This window comes from Trichomycterus rosablanca, chromosome 2, assembly GCF_030014385.1.
Source record: "Trichomycterus rosablanca isolate fTriRos1 chromosome 2, fTriRos1.hap1, whole genome shotgun sequence".
NCBI classification, from domain to species: Eukaryota; Metazoa; Chordata; class Actinopteri; order Siluriformes; family Trichomycteridae; genus Trichomycterus; species Trichomycterus rosablanca.
Window position 1 is genome coordinate 8,829,241 of NC_085989.1, and position 19,669 is coordinate 8,848,909.

General features: G+C 41.7%; 1 protein-coding gene across 1 annotated transcript; it reads right to left on the minus strand.

Annotated features, from left to right (window-relative positions):
• Positions 1–706: 706 nt before the first annotated feature.
• znf865 (zinc finger protein 865) lies at positions 707–17,934 on the minus strand. Its single transcript, XM_063010887.1, has 3 exons — positions 17,119–17,934; positions 11,416–11,628; positions 707–6,533 (listed from the first exon to the last, which is right to left on the minus strand). The coding sequence occupies exon 3, from the start codon at positions 6,482–6,484 to the stop codon at positions 1,946–1,948; it is 4,539 nt and encodes a 1,512-aa protein (XP_062866957.1). The 5' UTR covers positions 6,485–6,533; positions 11,416–11,628; positions 17,119–17,934; the 3' UTR covers positions 707–1,945.
• Between the last annotated feature and the right edge of the window lie 1,735 nt (positions 17,935–19,669).

Genomic DNA, 19,669 nt, shown 5'->3' on the forward strand with positions numbered 1-19,669 from the left:
GAGGTCCCTGCCGAGTCTGGTTCCTCTCAAGGTTTCCTCCTGTAGCCGCTCAGGTGGCGCAGCGGTAAAGTACGCTAGCTCACCAGAGTTAGGGTTTCGAATACATCGTATCAAACCTCAGCTCTGCCTTTCCGACTGGGCTGGGCGGTATGAACAACGATTGGCTGTTGTTCAGGGTCAGGGGTAAGGAAGTCGGATCATAGGTCCTCATAACTGGTGCCACTGCGGCCCCGGCTGGCTGACTGGTGGCGCCTGCACAGGGCTGAAGAATAACGCGGATGGGGGTGTGGCCCTCCGTACACAGTGCCTGTCAAGTATATGAACTCGACTCGTGCAGGTGAAAAATGCAGTCTTGTACTGACTGTGCGTACCGGAGGGGGCGCATGTCAGTTGAGAGGCGTCCTCAGTCAGCGGTGAAGGGTCGAATCAGTATAGAGGACGCATTCAGGGTAATTGGACACGACTAGACTGGGGGATAAAAAGAGGGGGGGGGGGGGGGGAATATAAAGAAAAAAAGAAAAAAAGGTTTCCTCCTGTTATTTTAAGGGAGATTTTCCTTGCCACTGTCGCCCTCGGCTTGCTCAACAGGGGTTTTTGTATCTGTTGGTCCTGGATTCTGTAGTTGCTTTGAGACAATGTCTATTGTAAAAAGCACTATATAAATAAACTTGACTTGGTGTGTGTTTAAAATAATATCAAACGAGTGTTTGTTTTTTTCGTTTTTTTTATTGGATTTCGTGGGATTTTATATTTTTGGTGACGCAGGAAAATAAAAAGGATAGTTTAGTATTAATATGCCATATTTTAGTTTTCTAGGATTACATTGAGACAGAGGAGCTAAGTAAAGTACTAAAATGTATACAATAGTGTTGGGGAGCTGTGTTAAACTGCTTTAGGTTAGACAGACCAAAAGAGGGAAAATAAAATAAAATCACATTGATACATAGATTCCCCTCCTCTTAAAACATACTTACACCCACCCACAAATAGTACAAATGATTAAAAAACTTATAATAAAATAAAATATAATACGCATTTTACAGTAGACTGGTTTCTCCACTCTTACTCACACCAATCTATCGCAACCAAAGATAACACTTGTCATAGAAATACCTACAAAATTACATATTTCTTTAAAAAAAAAAAAAAAAAAAAAAAAAAAAAAACCACAACACATGAAACATGGCATCCACTGCGCTATACCTTACGCTTTCCATTAGCAACCGTTTTCACTCAATATGACAGTTTAAAGAGATACACTTGCTAATTAGTTTTTTTTCTTCTTACAAAGTTAGGTTCTGAAAATCTAAGTGTCTTAGTAAGTTGTACTTGGAGAATACATAATTAATCATCTTCCACAGCTTCTCAACCAGCATTAAATCTTCGGACAAGCATTCGTATAAACACTACGCTAAAGGAAGGGGGATAAAAACCAACCAACAAACAAAAAGCTACATATATTTAAAAATAAAGAAATACTATACTGTCAAAACTCTGAGTAATAAAGGGAAACTAATTTTAGAAAGATTGTTACCCACTGGTTCGCCCTTTCTAGTTAGCATCCACCATCGGAGCACAAAGAAAATTACGAAAATACATAATGATGTGTTCTAGAGGATAAAGATGCTACCATAACAACCAAGGTGCTACCAAAACAGTCCCGTAAATCTAAAATATTCTTCCCCTTTGGAGAAACCACGTTAGAGATCCATGTCCTAGATGGATGTTTTTATCTTTTATAAGATACAGGCTTAATGTCCATGTTTTCCAAATGATCTGTTAGAAGAGGCACTCCCTTGGCGGAAACCAGAGGCCATCTGTGCAATGGCCGTGCGTAAATGTGACTAGTGACGTACAGTGTTTAACGTGTTTTCCACTATACGTAAGAGTGTGTCTCTGGTTTAGGTTGTAAAAGTCATTAGCAAAAAGACAAAGGAAAGGAAAATTAGTGCCTGTATTCCACCATGCCGGCTGATCTTTCGATAAAGTACTCTTCTTTCTTAGAATAAGTCCCCTTTGGTGTTTTCTGTGCACCCCCGAAACGTTGACAAACAAACCTATGCCGCTGGAGTAGGGTGCCGTTCCAAAAACGAGAGGGGCACTGGGGGCAGGAGAAATACCCTTGCGAGAGGTGACGCGCCCGATGGCGAAGAGCAGACAGGAGCCTTCGGGAACGCTTGCCACACACGACGCACCGGAGACGTGCCCGACAGCCATGCTTTCTTGGCGGGTGCCTTATCACACGATGCACCGACAGCGTTAACCGTCGTGTGAAGTTGGTGGAGGGACAGATGGGGCATGGAAAAAACCTAAAGGGTACCATGAAAGACCGCAGACCTCGGAACTTCAAGCGGCCCGCCCGCCAGATCCCGTTCCCTACGTTGATTCCGATACCTGCAGTATATCGGGCCCAGTTTAGCTGACTAATCCACCTCTTTCTTTTAAGTTGTTGCTGAAGCAGCAGCTTCTTCCTCATTAGAAATCGATCCCACCTCGTGTTCTGTACGCCACCGAACCCGCTCGTGACCTGCCCGTCATGGACGAATCTTACGTTTTTCTTTTTCTTTTCTTTCTTCTTTTGGGCGACGTCGGCATGCACCTGACCGACTTGATGCTGCATTTGCTGATGCTGCATCTGAAAAGAGTGCTGCTGCTGCTGCTGCGGCTGCTGCTGGTGGTACTGAGGGTGTGACGAGGATGAAATGTGGATATGCGGGGGAGCAGGATGAAGAGGGTTTGCGGTGACCCCTGTATAAATCTGTTGTACTTTGCCGCCTATGGGCTGTTGATGTGACAGGGGGGCTACAGTGGAGTGCGGGTAGTGAGGGTGTTGGGAGTGTGGAGGGGCACTGGTATTTGAATTATGAGGACCTGATTCTGGTGTGTAAAAGAGCGGGGAATAGCCGGCTGGTTGAGAGTGAATCTGTGTGTGAGAAATGGTTGAATGCGTTTGCTGGACGTTGTGACCTCCACTGTCTGGCGTTAGATTAAGAAGGGTGTTGGTGGCGGCTTCGCTTTCTTCTAAGGTTGCAGAATTTCCGCCAGATCCACCCCCTGTTGGCTGAGTGGTCGGTACGGTGCGTGTTAAACCGTGCTGAGATAGTCGATGCCTCGTCAAGCTGTTCGAGTAAGCGAAGGCTTTTCCGCAAACCTCGCATGAGAAAAGTTTTTCCCCACCCTGTTCATGGATGGCTTGGTGATGGGCAGTCAACTGGAAGTGATGGCGGAAAGTCTTCCAACATATCTGACATGTATACAGCTTAGGCGGGGGTTGGTTCGATGCACCAGCGCTGGATCCTTGAGCTTTATCCTGAGGATAGGGGTAATATGAGCCAGGGTTTGTCTGACTGCCGTCTTGACTGGCCTGATTTGTTGAGGACTTGGTTTTACTCCGCCTTGGCTTGAAATCCCCCCTAAGGTGCAGTTTTTCGTGTCTTTTCAGGCTCTGCGCGTACCCAAAATCTTTACCACAGAGGGAGCATTTGTAGTTCTTCTCCCCTGAATGAACAGTCTGATGTTTTGTGAGATGGAAAGGTTCTCGGAAATCTTTGCCACAGACATCACAATGGAACGGCTTCTCTCCGGTGTGAACACGCTCGTGCCTCCGGAGGGTTTCCCGTCTGCCAAAGCCCCGCCCACAAACGGTGCATAAATAAGGCCTTTCCGATCCCTCCCCGCGAGGCCCGTTCTGGCTCCGCCGACGCTTCACACCCTCTCCGGGTAGACCACCAGGTCTGGGTTCCCTCTTCTGTCTGGGCTTCCGTGGCCGCTTTGGTTTGGCATTAGGCGTGGCGTTTTGTGTAGTAGGCTGTTGCTGAGTGGGATGAGACAAGGGCATCATGGATCCACTCAAACACTCATCATTTCCGCCGGTTCCTGTAGACGTAGACGATGGGCCACCGATGGTACCAAAGCCAAGACCCCCTAACAGACCTCCGATTATATCCCTACGTTCCTCTCTTCCCCCGTTGTTATTCATTTCGGGAGGCAAGACGGAGGCCGCTGCAGCTGCAGCTATTGCGGACATAGCACTGCTGGTGACTTCATCTTCTGAATCGTCGAGGAGAGCAGAAAGGGGGAGATGAGGCTGCTGTTGGTGATGATGTTGCTGTTGTTGCTGACTCGAAGGGTGTGGGTGAAGTGTTGGAGCCAAGGGAGCTTTTCTTAAAGCGGGGCCTGACAAACCGTTATTGCAAGAACCATCACCGGAGTACGGGAGGTTACCCTGTGGCCGGCGATAATCGTCAACCCTGTAGGACGTTTGGTAGGGATCTCTTGAGTATGGTGAATTATATTTCCCTTCTGTTTTATCAGCAGAATGTGGATTTCCTGCTCTTCCTTGTGGGTATAAGGCATCACAGGGTATTTCCGTTGCACCTCCCTCTGTCTTCTGATACACCAGTGCTTTATCATCTGGTAACTGTCTACCTTGGTATTCGCTTCCTTCCACCTTGTCATCGGAACTCACCGAACTGCTGCCGTCGCTGCTTCCTGAACTCCCCCTCCCCGGTTTGCCACACGAACCAGATGAAGCGTGGTTAAGCAAAGACGTACTCTCTCTAAAGCAGCGATCACAGACTGGGCAGCGGTAAGGCTTATCCTCGTGGATTTTCTCATGCCGTGTAAGAGATTCTCTGCGGTTAAAAGATCTCTGGCAGGTTGAACAAGCGAACGGACGCGCTCCGGAGTGGATAACACCATGCTGAAGGAGATGCCCCCGTTTCTTAAAACCTTTTCCACATTCGTTACAACAGTATGTCTTATCTGGACTTTCACACGAAGATGAAGAAAGGTCTGGGTTGGACTGGTTTGGCTCATGTTGGTGAGATATCCTGTCCTGAGTCGAGTGAGGCAGACTGGTATCGGACTGATGCTGATGGACAGTATTTGGGTTTGCGTTAGCACTGGCGTTAGGGCCGTTATGATCGTCATGGTTTCGTATGTGTCTACGGAGACTATTAATGTGTGTGAACGATTTACCACATTCTCCACAGTGAAAGACAGGCTCCGGCTCAGAAACAGTAGGGGTCATGGCAGACTGATTATCAGTTTTGGGCATCTGTGAAACGTTCGATACCAGCACAGAGGCAGAATTTGAAGAGGGGGCAGAGGAAGAGGAGGAAGAGACAGTTGAAGAAGAGGAGGAGGATGGTGTGGAAGGTGTGAGGATGGAGGAGGGGTCACCAGCAAGACCTCTCATGCCAACCCCTGAACCTCCTCCAACAAGGCCAGAAGACCCATCATGACCATGCGCCCCAGAGCTGCTGTGGCAATTAGTACTGCTACTACTGCCACTACTGCTGCCGTCTGTTTTTCTCTGGGGCAGGTATCCAGCCATTGCTTTCTTTCTCCTGCTGCCACTACCTCCGCCTCCTCCAGCCCCAGACCCACCATCCCCTTTCCCGTCATCCTTTGGGGCGGAAAGATGAAGCGGAAGTGTAAGGGGAAGACCGGCTTCCTGCTGCATTAGGGAAGCTAGCTGATTGGAGGACAGAACGGGGATGCCTTGAAAATCAAATCCGCTAAGTGGCGAGGGCTGAGGCGCGGTGTGAAGAGGGTGATGTGGGTGGGCATGGCTGTGTGGGTGAGACAAGGCATGAGGTGCTAGCTGCTGCTGTTGCTGCTGAGGCTGAGAGGCTGGGTGGCCGTGTGTGTGAGATGGGTGAAGTGCTGGGGGTGGAGCTAGACCTATGTTTGATTCTGAAAGACCGAGAGGATTATGGGGGCCCTGCTGAACTAGAAACTGCTCTAGGCTCGCGTTGGCTGGCATTCCAGAAAGAAAGTATTGGTTGGCTGCAAGCATGCAACTAAACTGCTGGTGTAAACTTCGAGCGTCGGATTGGGAGCCAACCAGTCCGGCTACCGTACTGCTGCTGCTTGCAGGATTATTGGAGGTGGTGGTCGAACTGGAAGGAGACGGTGATGAAGAGGGTGGTCCAGGTGATGGCTGCGGCACAGAAAGTCCAGGGTGTAACGGTGGTGGTGGGGGAGCAGACGTCACGACCCCGCCAATTACTCCAGAACCACTAGTACCGCTTCCGCCCGCGAAATCAAAACGTCCCATCCCCGAGTGAAGTTGCTCTTGCGCCAGGGCTGCCTCTGCAGGGTGAAAAGGACGCAGGAATTGCGGATAGCCAGACGCGCCTGTACTTCCACTGCCGCTGCTCATCTTGCTAGATTTGCGCGAGCTTTGCGAGGAAGCAGACTGAGTTTGCTGGGGAATAGGTGGAAGAGGAGCGCTCATTTTTGCAAAGATCGAAGAATCGGAAAACGCATTGCTTCTAGATCCTTGAAGCGAACCTAGGCCAAGCCCAGACAGGAGCGCTCCAGAGGCCTCACCCTGTTGCTGTTGATGCTGAAGCTGCTGTGGGTGTTGAAGTTGAACCTGCTGTTGGTGCTGCAGCCCCAGGCCTTTGAACTGGTGTGCCTGGTGCCCGCTTAGCATTTCTAAAATGTCCATAGGGCACTTCCCAAACTGGAACATTTCCCTCACTGTTGTAAGGGACTCCTCGTTCCTTCCCGTTAGCTTGCCGCTGCAGTAAAAGAAGACAACATGACTTAACACGCATGACCCAATATAAGCACTAATAAGTACTAATTACATGAGCTAGTAAATATGAAGTTGGCAGAATTTATTCAGCCAATTGTTTTGTTCTATTAAGATGACCTGATGCAACCTGATTTGCTTATAGTTGTCCCTTTGTAGCATTTACAACTGGTTATCAAGTTAATCTGATAATAGCAAAATCATTGTTGCAAACTGATTCATTTGTTTTTATTGTAATCCCCACATTTAGTGTTTTGTTTCTTTTTAATGTAAAAAACAACTACATATAACTAAGCAACCCTTTGTTAATCACATCTGACTCATGTAATGACATTTAGGGATACTGCAGCATTTATAACACATCCTAAGGTGCTAGGGTAGCACAGCAAACATGGACCACGACTTGTCTTGTCCAAGGGAGGGAGTGATTCCTCGTAACTGCTGCGATTACGGCCTCTGATGGCCGATTGATGGCATCTGCACAATGCCATGGGGTATAATAAAGATCGGCACGTGACTCTTAGTGCGTTATATGGACTCACATATGAACCTGCTTCAAGCAGGTAATGAGTAATACACGTGTCGAAGGGGGAGTGTGACGTTTGTGGCTCTACTAGATCAGGAGTGAAGGTATGCAGCAATAGAGGCGAAAATACCAATCAGTAGGGATGTAACGATGCCCCACAAGGCAGTTAAAAATCGGTGCACATGTGCCACGATTCGAATCGGTAATTCATGTATAATGAATCGATATTCACTTAAAACAGCAGAGGGCACTATTCACCTCGCCACTGAGTTGTATGGGATTTTCCCGCCAAATTTATTTGTCAGGACACTTTCTTTATTTTTATTATTCATTTATTTATATAATGTGGGATCTGTTTCAGTTTTTTTTTTTTTTACACAAAAAGGGAAATGTGCAGCATTGTCTTGCATAGTTTGTGCCTACCTCAGAAATAAAAGGGCATTCATTATTTAGATGAATCAAAGATTTCTTAAATTTTTTTAACCCTGTGATGCACAACCTGGGTTCAATTAACTTGTTTTTGATCATCACAAATCCTTATTTCAGTTTTATATTTTTTGTAGGGCTGTCAAACGATTAAAATTTTTAATCGCGATTAATCTCAGAATTTCATATAGTTAATCGCGATTAATCGCATTAAAAAAAATCTGTGTAAATGTTATAGAAAACAAGGATTTTTAAGTGAAATGTTACAATTACAATGGTGAACACATTTTATGCTAAATGTACTAATGTTAAAAACTGCTGGGACAAGAGAAAACTGTAAGGGAGTTTTATTCACTCACATACTAGGCAGTAATACTATCCAGTGGTTTAATGGACGTTTCTACACGAACTGAGTGTGTTTAGACTAGGGTGGCCAGATTCATAGTAACAAAAAGGAGGACATTACACCCCAAAAAGCCGGACATCTTATTAGGAACAGGGGGACATGCTACTGCAACACACAGAATGAATCCAGAACCCATATAACAGTTTTTGACCAATTTAAGCAAGAATTATATAACAAATGACTGTTTTACTCACTAAATGTTGTGTCTTTTCATATTTAGGTCCGTTCATCGCTGCCTCAAAAGTTTACTTTTTGGCATTTTCACCGCGTTCCTGATCATGAGAGCTGAGTGATTGACTCAGGTAGCGCGGTGTTTACAAAACAGAGAGGGCGGGCGAAATTCAACCACCCAATCACAGACTAGCATTTAGAGGGCGGACCTTCTCCGATTGGCCAGTGGTAGCTCTATAAGGAGTCAAATGAGGCTGTTAAACCAATGATATACAAAGCATTTGTTTCGACATGTACCTGAGCCAATGGTAAATAATATTGATCAAAAATGAAACCAGTTCACTCCAAAAGGAGGATTTTTAAGTGTCCGTTCTAGCGTTACGTGAATGGAGGACTGGCAGCTTCTTTATTATGCAAGTGCATTACTACGACACTACCACGCTCGGTAACATTATGTTAACAAACCGCAAATAAAAAACGGTGGCAAGTCCGACATTAAAACGTTTGTTCTACCAGTCAAGTCTCAACATGAACTAGAATTTGCGTTAACGGCACTAATTTTTATAATCGCGTTAAATTGAGATTGCGTTAATGCGTTATTATCGCGTTAACTTCGACAGCCCTAATTTTTTGCTTTTTTAATAAAAATCATTTTTGTATCACTACCCTCCTAATGCACAACATGGGTCAAAATGTATTTACTATGGAATTTGACAGAAACTGACATTTGTAAGTGTTTGTAGTCAAAAACATATTTACTGATCTTTTGAAAGACAACCAAAGATTAGGCTCTTGAATCTTGAATATGTCCAATACTATTTGCTTGCTAGCTGTTTACATATTCTAGTATAGATAGCTTTTATTAGCTAAGACAGCAAATACATGAATAACTGACAAATGTGCATATGAAAATATTCTTGAATGGATGAATATGGGTCATTTTTGACCCATGTTGTGCATTAGAAGAGGTTTGCTTAGCTTGTGCATCAAAGGGTTAAGAGAAATAATAAAAGAAAACTTTGTCATAATTTGTCTTCAATTTCATTTTGCTTAAAAAAAAATCGGGGGGAAATCGTATCATGAACTCAGTATCGTGAATCGTATCGCATCGTGGGTAGAGTGCATCATTACATCCCTACCAATCAGGTAATTAGATACAACTAGATTGGGAGGAAAATAGGGGGATGCATAAATAAATAAAAAAGGCACCCTATCTAACCTTCCTTCCTTCCTGCAGACATGGCCAACTGAATCTGTAAGCGCCAGTAGTATCAATGAGCTCGGAAAACTATAATGGAGTATTTAGTCACATGACCATAGTGAATCCTATTTTCAGAAGGATTAATGGCATTCTGTTAAATACTATAAAACAAGAATCTTATTCAACTAACAACAATGACCAACTTTTTTGGCAAAGACTGAACCTTTTATACTCTTACCGATTACCAGTTCACCAGCTTGTTTTGGAATGTTTTAAAACAGTGTAACTTTGCCACTGTTAATTGTACTTTGTAAATGTAAACAAATTTTGAATTTGATGCCTGCAACACAAAGATGGGTCTAGGTTCACCACTTTGTGCCAAAATTCATGAGACAATTGCCAATCAGTATATAAAAAAATAAAATAAAATAAAAACATTTCTCAAGGCAAGGTTGCAAAGAATTGAGGTATTTCACCACCTGTCATACATAACATTATGAAAAGATTCAGGAACTGTTAAATCCATGTCTGTGTAGGGCCAGAAAACACTGTTGAATGTGTGTGACCTTTGAGCCTTCAGATGGCACTGCATGGAAAACCGGCAGGCTACTGTGATAAATATAGACACATGGGTTCAGGAGCACTTCGGAAATGTGTTGTCACTTAACACAATCCACCTCTGCATCACAAATGCTTAGCTTGTTTTGGGGGCAAAAAGTGAAAGGTGCAGAAGCCAACTAATGTAATAGTATGGGGGTGAATCATGCCATGGGTGAGACACCAAATGGAGGTGTATATTAAAATTGTATAAAGACATATGCTGGCATCATAGTAATGTCTTTTACAGGAAGCCCATTGATATTTCAGTAAGACTATGGCCAGGCCTTATTATGCACAGGTTACAACAGCATGGCTTCGTAGACAGAGCGTGTGTGCCCGACCAGCCTACCTGCAGTCCTGCCCTGTTTCCTACTGTAAATGTACACTGATCAGCCATAACATATCAGCTCCATTTACCATATAGGAGCACTTTAATAATTCTACAATTACTGACTGTAGTCCATCTGTTTCTCTGCATGCTTTGTTAGCCCTCTTTCATGCTGTTCTTCAATGGTCAGGACCCCCACAGGACCACTACAGAGCAGGTATTATTTAGGTGGTGGATCATTCTCAGCACTGCAGTGACACTGACGTGGTGGTGGTGTGTTAGTGTGTGTTGTGCTGGTATGAGTGGATAAGACACAGCAATGCTGCTGGAGTTTTTAAACACCTCACTGTTGCTGCTGGACTGAGAATAGTCCACCAACCAAAAACATCCAGCCAACAGCGCCTCGTGGGAAGCGTCCTGTGACCACTGATGAAGGTCTAGAAGACGACCAACTCAAACAGCAGCAATAGATGAGCGATCGTCCCTGACTTTACATCTACAAGGTGGACCAACTAGGTAGGAGTGGACACGGTATTTAAAAACTCCAGCAGCGCTGCTGTGTCTGATCCACTCATACCAGCACCACCATGTGAGTGTCACTGCAGTGCTGAGAATGATCCACCACCTAAATAATATCTGCTCTGTGGGGGGTCCTGACCATTGAAGAACAGCATGAAAGGGGGCTAACAAAGCATGCAGAGAAACAGGTGGACTACAGTCAGTAATTTTTGAATTATTAAAGTGCTCCTATATGGTAAGTGGAGCTGATAAAAAGGAGTGTAGAAACAAGAAGGTGGTTTTAATGTTATGGCTGATCAGTGTATGTCACATCATAACAATGAGAATCAGACAATGATGACTACAGAATGTTGAACAGGTGAAGTCTGCCACTTGCTAAATTACAGTATCATCAGTTCCAAAATGTGTAATAAAAAGTGTAATTCATTTGTCACTTAAATAAAGGTCACAGACTCTTGTTTTACTGCATTTTGCAAATACCAGAAATGGAGTTTATACTAATCAGATTACATGTTACATAGTTAGAGCACTGTTTTAGTATAAGCTCACCTGCCTGCCAATCACAAGAGGAATTTTTCCATGGCATAAGGTGCATATAATCATTGTTTAGGTAACATAAATGAGAAGCATGATTGTATGCAACATTATGACTATAATTATTACATTAAATGAATATAAACAAACATCTTACCGATGAGGGGGTATTCTTTTACTTATTTATCTCACAGGCGTGAACAGAACTGGTCCCCATTTTGTGTTTCATATGAATGTCTTTTCATTTCAGTTCAAATCACAGTGAAAAGGTAACAGGTCACAATGGCCAACAGATTGATGTCCAAGGATGGAAGACCAGGAGCACGACAATAACAGGACCATCTAGTTGTCTGCTGTCAGCCCCTGCAGTCTGATGTAAAAAGAACAAAATACAACAGATCAGTACATATACAAGTGTAAGAAAATTACACATGTAATTAAGCAGTGCACACTAATGAAAGATCAATGTGCCTACTGTGATGAAAATGTGAAAACTTTGCATCATGTCCTGTATAAAGGTAATAACTCTACCTTTAGTAGTTAGCATGTTATTTGGCCCTTGTAACGGCTTCTGCTGACTCTATGTAACTCTCGTAACTCCATTGAAGTGTGTCCCAGAACTCTGGCCTATTCAAATTTCTTCTGGTGTATCTAGTCAACCATTCATGTGTTTCTTGGTCAAGAGTGGCATGTGGCATGAAGTGCTCCCACAAAGTCCTTGGTTAAAAGATGTTCTTATGGTTATAACTGTCACATTTGTCCAGACCAAAGAAACTGAACTATGTATAAGTACACAGATCAGCCATAACATTAAAACCACCTCCTTGTTTTTCTACACTCACTGTTCATTTTATCAGCCCCACTTACCATATAGAAGCACTTTGTAGTTCTAGAATTACTGACTGTATTCCATCTGTTTCTCTACATGCTTTGTTAGTCCCCTTTCATGCTGTTCTTTAATGGTCAGGACTCTCCCAGGACCCCCACAGAGCAGGTATTATTTAGGTGGGGGATGATTCTCAGCACTGCAGTGACACTGACATGGTGGTGGTGTGTTAGTGTGTGTTGTGCTGTTATGAGTGGATCAGACACAGCAACGCTGCTGGAGTTTTTAAATACCGTGTCCACTCACTGTCGACTCTATTAGACACTCCTACCTAGTTGGTCCACCTTGTAGAAGTAAAGTCAGAGACGATCGCTCATCTAGTGCTGCTGTTTGAGTTGGTCATCTTCTAGACCTTCATCGGTGGTCACAGGACGCTGCCCATGGGGCGCTGTTGGCTGGAGATTTTTGGTTGGTGGACTATTCTCAGTCCAGCAGTAATAGTGAGGTGTTTAAAAACTCCATCAGCGCTGCTGTGTCTGATCCACTCATACCAGCACAACACACACTAACACACCACCACCATGTCAGTGTCACTGCAGTGCTGAGAATGATCCACCACCCAAATAATACCTGCTCTGTAGTGGTCCTGACCATTGAAGAACAGGGTGAAAGCAGGTTAAAAAGGTATGTAAAGAAACAGATGGACTACAGTCAGTAATTGTAGAATTACAAAGTGCTTCTATATGGTAAATGGAGCTGATAAAATGGACAGTAAGTGTATTAAAAAACCCTTACCCTTGCTTTTAAGAAAAGGTTCAACATAGATAAATAATCAGCTACATCACTTAAAATACCAGGTACCACAAGTACCACTAATAAATGTTAAACATAACAAAATGTTATTACAATATATACAGATTACTGAATTGTTTCATATCCATGTACTTTTTTTTCCTTTTTTAAACATTTTAGATCAATACCAAAACTGTACCAGCCTAACCATGACTTTTAATGCTTATTTCTTTAATATCTGTGGACAGGATACTGTCCTTATTCTTGCACCAAAAAAAGTTTTTGGTTAATTTGAATAATTTTGCAACATATTTATAGGTTTTAAAAAACAAGTCATGTTACTATGACAGAGATGTCAGTGTAAAAAAAACAGATTAAACAGATGTTCACATACCGGAGGTACAGTGGATGATGTGAAGTCATGGATTTAAAATAAATAACAGAACTGAACATGAACAATACAACAATGGGCATTAAAAACTGACAATTTAAGCTCACAATATTCCACACAGTATCAGTGTTCCATACACTAATGTTTTGATAAACCATATGTTTAATGGTATATTTACTATTTAATATGTATATATGAACATGCTAATTCAACTGCTCTATTATTATAAACGTAGTTATTATGATGTAATAAGCAATAATAAGTTATACCTTTATACTGACGCATGGTGTCAAATATTCACATAGTTTTTGTAATGAATAAATACATGCAGGTCTAAGTTTAGGATTTGGTGATTACCTCAGTGTAGGGAACAACCTCAAATAATGCACTTTATAAAACAGTCACTTAGATGAATATACAGTGTATCACAAAAGTGAGTACACCCCTCACATTTCTGCAGATATTTAAGTATATCTTTTCATGGGACAACACTGACAAAATGACACTTTGACACAATGAAAAGTAGTCTGTGTGCAGCTTATATAACAGTGTAAATTTATTCTTCCCTCAAAATAACTCAATATACAGCCATTAATGTCTAAACCACCGGCAACAGAAGTGAGTACACCCCTTAGTGAAAGTTCCTGAAGTGTCAATATTTTGTGTGGCCACCATTATTTCCCAGAACTGCCTTAACTCTCCTGGGCATGGGGTTTACCAGAGCTTCACAGGTTGCCACTGGAATGCTTTTCCACTCCTCCATGACGACATCACGGAGCTGGCGGATATTCGAGACTTTGCGCTCCTCCACCTTCCGCTTGAGGATGCCCCAAAGATGTTCTATTGGGTTTAGGTCTGGAGACATGCTTGGCCAGTCCATCACCTTTACCCTCAGCCTCTTCAATAAAGCAGTGGTCGTCTTAGAGGTGTGTTTGGGGTCATTATCATGCTGAAACACTGCCCTGCGACCCAGTTTCCGGAGGGAGGGGATCATGCTCTGCTTCAGTATTTCACAGTACATATTGGAGTTCATGTGTCCCTCAATGAAATGTAACTCCCCAACACCTGCTGCACTCATGCAGCCCCAGACCATGGCATTCCCACCACCATGCTTGACTGTAGGCATGACACACTTATCTTTGAACTCCTCACCTGATTGCCGCCACACATGCTTGAGACCATCTGAACCAAACAAATTAATCTTGGTCTCATCAGACCATAGGACATGGTTCCAGTAATCCATGTCCTTTGTTGACATGTCTTCAGCAAACTGTTTGCAGGCTTTCTTGTGTAGAGACTTCAGAAGAGGCTTCCTTCTGGGGTGACAGCCATGCAGACCAATTTGATGTAGTGTGCGGCGTATGGTCTGAGCACTGACAGGCTGACCCCCCCCCCCTTTTCAATCTCTGCAGCAATGCTGACAGCACTCCTGCGCCTATCTTTCAAAGACAGCAGTTGGATGTGACGCTGAGCACGTGCACTCAGCTTCTTTGGACGACCAACGCGAGGTCTGTTCTGAGTGGACCCTGCTCTTTTAAAACGCTGGATGATCTTGGCCACTGTGCTGCAGCTCAGTTTCAGGGTGTTGGCAATCTTCTTGTAGCCTTGGCCATCTTCATGTAGCGCAACAATTCGTCTTTTAAGATCCTCAGAGAGTTCTTTGCCATGAGGTGCCATGTTGGAACTTTCAGTGACCAGTATGAGAGAGTGTGAGAGCTGTACTACTAAATTGAACACACCTGCTCCCTATGCACACCTGAGACCTAGTAACACTAACAAATCACATGACATTTTGGAGGGAAAATGACAAGCAGTGCTCAATTTGGACATTTAGGGGTGTAGTCTCTTAGGGGTGTACTCACTTTTGTTGCCGGTGGTTTAGACATTAATGGCTGTATATTGAGTTATTTTGAGGGAAGAATAAATTTACACTGTTATATAAGCTGCACACAGACTACTTTTCATTGTGTCAAAGTGTCATTTTGTCAGTGTTGTCCCATGAAAAGATATACTTAAATATCCGCAGAAATGTGAGGGGTGTACTCACTTTTGTGATACACTATGTTAATGACATATATTTACACATATTGGGATGGTCACACCATCTGAGTTGTTTTGGATTGTAAGATATACAGTACATTCGATTGTGATGCATCAAAACATATTAACAAGCATGAGGTTTTGCAAACAAATATGATACATATTGTCATATATAGTAAATGACTGTACATGCAGGTCAGAGTTTAGGATTTGGTGATTACGTCAAATAAGATATTTTAGTTTAATTTGTGCATAATCTTTATATATTCATTCCTAATTATTACACATATTGGGATGGTCACACCATCCGAGTTGTTCTGGATTGTAAAATATACGATATTAGAAAAATAAACATATTTACAAGAATGAGGTTTTGAAAACAAATGTGATGCATGTCATTTATAGTTAAGGTTTAGAATTTGGTGACTTTCTCAGTGTAGGGGACAACCTCAAATAAGGTTTTTTTTACAGGACAGGATTGATCAAACTTTGATGATTATATGTGAATAACTGACATTCCTAATATTTACACATATTGGGATGGTCACGCCAGAGTTGTTTTGGATTGTAAAATATACAATACATTTACATTTTCAGCATTTAGCAGACGCCTTTATCCAAAGCGACTTACATTACAGTTACAGTATACAGTCTGAGCAACTGAGGGTTAAGGGCCTTGCTCAAGGGCCCAACAGCAGCAACCTGGCAGTGGTGGGGCTTGAACCAGCAACCTTTGGATTACTAGTCCTGTGCCTTAACCACTAGGCTACGGCTTGCCCCAATACATTTGATTTGTGAGGTGATGGCCTCAGTGTAGGGAACAACCTGGAATAAGGCATTTTAGTTTATTTTGTGCATAATTTCTGTTTATCTGCTAAAATTAACATTAAAGGGGAAATTAAAACAAAACATTTTTAACTGACGGCATTAATCAAAGTCAAAGCCTTGACGAATATGTTATGCATTTAATTTGGATGCATCAAAACATATTTACAAGCATGAGGTTACATATACATATAGTCATATATAGTAAATGACTGTACATGCAGGTCAGAGTTTAGGATTTGGTGATGACCTCAGTACAGATGTTCACATACAGTTATGGATTTCTTAACTTTTAGATTTAGATTAGTTTTAGATTAAATAACAAATAAGGCATTTCGTTTGTTTTGTGCACATTTCTGTTTATCTGCTAAACTTAACATAGAAGACAAAACTAAACAAAATCACGTGATTAACTTTTGCACGGTGTATGTTTTGATGTTTATTATGCATTATAACGTGAAGAAGTTTTCTGCAAAGAATAAGTTGTTTTTCTTTTCTCAGATACAGGAAAATTGTCTGAAGCTGTCTATACGTTCCGTGAGACTGTATTTATTAAATTATTTAGAAAACTTTGTTGTTTTGAAGTAGGAAAAGTCAAACCTACGTGCTGCACGGAACACTGTGACCTTACTGTTCATTCTGCACATTACAAATGACTCTTTGAGTCAATCTTTGAACAAGAAATTATGTAGATTATTAATTATCTTAAAGCACTTTAGATTTATATAAAATGACGCATTTCTAATGAGGATTTTATTTTATTGTATATTCTATTTTATTTGTGATGCTATTGGAAAAAGATTCCCCAAATGATTCCTTGTATTTTTATTGTTGTTGAACATATACTGATTATTGTTGCATTAATGTTAAAGCATATTTTGGTCATATATGTTCATATATATTAAGTGTATTGTTATGTTTACTGTATACTGTGTTTTTTTTAATTATTTAAAGAAAAACACACACAAATGACTCTGTGAACTCACCAGTGATTCGTGCTGAAAAGTTCAGTGTCGGTTCAGCTACTCCACTGAAAACAATGAGATTGATATTTTTTGATACTTTAATCCTTCTTCAGCTGTATTCCTCGAAAATACAAAAAAAAAAAAGTCGGGGGATGTTTTTAAAAAATAAAAAATAAAAATAGCGACGTGGAGCGGGAGGTTAATTCGAATCCGAAGAAACGATTCTGTGACATTTGGTGCAAAAATGATTCGAACCGTGTGGTAAACAATAAGTTTGTGAGAAGAGTTTAAATCCTCTTGGAAGTTCTGGGTAGTAGTAAAAGTGATTGATAAACAGCACAGATAGCACAGTGAGGCAGATGAATGTGGGTTTGTGTGTTCAGTGTCCTGCTCAGTGTTCTGCTCGTTAGCTGTTAGCACTTTAGCTAGCTCAAAAAAGCCCGTGTTGCGTTTCCATCACTTGCACTTCACTTCGTTTATGTCCAAACTCATTCGTGGCGCACAAACAAACAGAGTTTTGCAACAAATAAAAAATGTGCACGAACACAACGGCGCTCTCGGGTTTCAGCTCGGTGCTCTCAGGTTAGCGGCTCAGTGTTGCTGCTCTCGGTCCGTGGCTCAGCAGGATCACAGGCCTCTGTCTCCATTAGCCCGACACATCCGTCTCATCGCCCCGTTAACCAAACCCACTTTCCGCTCGCTCACTGCTCAACGCAAACGGATCCAGTTACCCAGCCAGGCGCTTCAGCTCGCTTAGCCTTGAATCAATCCTTTCCAGCCTTCACGCACACTTCTCACTTTTAAACATTATTGCTTTTTTAATCTTTCTCTCCCCGTGTCATTTTAACGTCCCCGTCTTCCTGTGGGCGCTAATGTTCGTTTCACAGTGGTCGTTTCCGGCCAGTGATACAGTTCCGGACAGTGTCGCTCGATAAAGTGTCCGACTGCGTCGTGTGTTCATTTTTCAAAAGCTAATGCTAAGTCTAGCTTATTTGTGTGATTTAAAGTGAAAATAAGGAAACTATATTTTTATCATATACCCTTATATGTGTAATTTACTTCATTATTAAACAGCGACACACACGTTTGCATTATTTTAGACTGCTTAATAACTTAAACAATGAAGTGTTTGAAATTTCGGCTCTATTTTGAGAGTCATATTACAAGAGTCGATTCTTCGGTTTTAATTCAGCCAACAGCGTCCAAAATTAAGAGTCATTCAAAAGAATCGTCGAACATCATAACAACATATCATAAAACATTTTATATTATGTACAAAATAACAGTATACGAATTTTAATAGTTGCAACTATATAACATTATTTGGTTCCAAACAGGCCACACTTCAGATTATTAAATTTTATTCCATGCTGCTATTTTATGTATATATATATATATATATATATATATATACTTTCATACCTTAATTCTATAATACTATGTATCAATGTTTTTGTTTTTTGTTTTTTATTCCGTGCGAGCCAATTGCAACGAAATTCCGTTCTGCGTATACTTGTGTATAATAAATGACAATAAAGTTTGTCTAAGTCTAAAAATAAAATCACTTGCCTCAAATTGGCTGTATTGGATTGGCTCAGTTGGATTGTAATCTATTTTAAAAGCAGTTTAACAAATCTTGAGATATTTGCAAACATTTAATATTTTTCTTTTATTGTAACAGTAATTGAGTGCACTTCACTCAACTTGCATTTTACACTTTTAACTACAGTTTCTGTTGTTTTACCCCGAGGTCCTTCTGATGGAAACCTGTTTACCTGCCCGAGGTTAAGGAATGAAGTCGAGACTGCCGGGCCAACATTGCTGCTCCTGCCGGATGTGACGGAAAACCTGGCGTGTTTGCACCAAGAATGTCAAGAACTCACTACAGACTTTATTACAGACTGGACTGAATAATAACTCTGTTATTTATTTATTGCTAGTTATAACTTTTAGTTCATTTTATTTCTGTGTTTGTATGATTTGTGTAAATGTTATTCATTTAAAATATCCTCCAGACCACCCAAGAAGGATGAGGTCCCTGCTGAGTCTGGTTCCTCTCAAGGTTTCTTCCTGTAATTTTAAGGTTGTTTTTCCTTGCCACTGTCACCCTCAGCTTGCTCAACAGGGGTTTTTGTATCTGTTGGTCCTGGATTTTGTAAAGTTGCTCTGAGACAATGTCTATTGTAAAAAGTGCTATAGACAACAGAATCTTTTTAGGGCCCTTATATTGGCACTTACACAATTTACACCCATGGTTTAAAAGTAGTTGCACTAATTTAACATGCTTTACCAACCTTAATTAGGTTTTACAGCCCATTTCATGTTTGGTTTTAATAATTAAAAGGGTGCACATTCAAGTTTTTGCACTGGGACCCATTAAATTCTTCGTACAACTCCTGGGTCCCCTAAAAAGCCACACGTGTTCATTATATCATCGATTTAAATGTGTGCACTAATCCTGTCTGATTGATTCACCAAATATATATATATACAGTGTATCACAAAAGTGAGTACACCCCTCACATTTCTGCAAATATTTCATTATATCTTTTCATGGGACAACACTATAGAA

What these genes read in the sequence shown, in the direction of transcription:
- znf865 (XM_063010887.1), bottom strand. Translation starts at nt 6,484, where the DNA reads ATGTTCCAGTTTGGGAAGTGCCCTATGGACATTTTAGAAATGCTAAGC.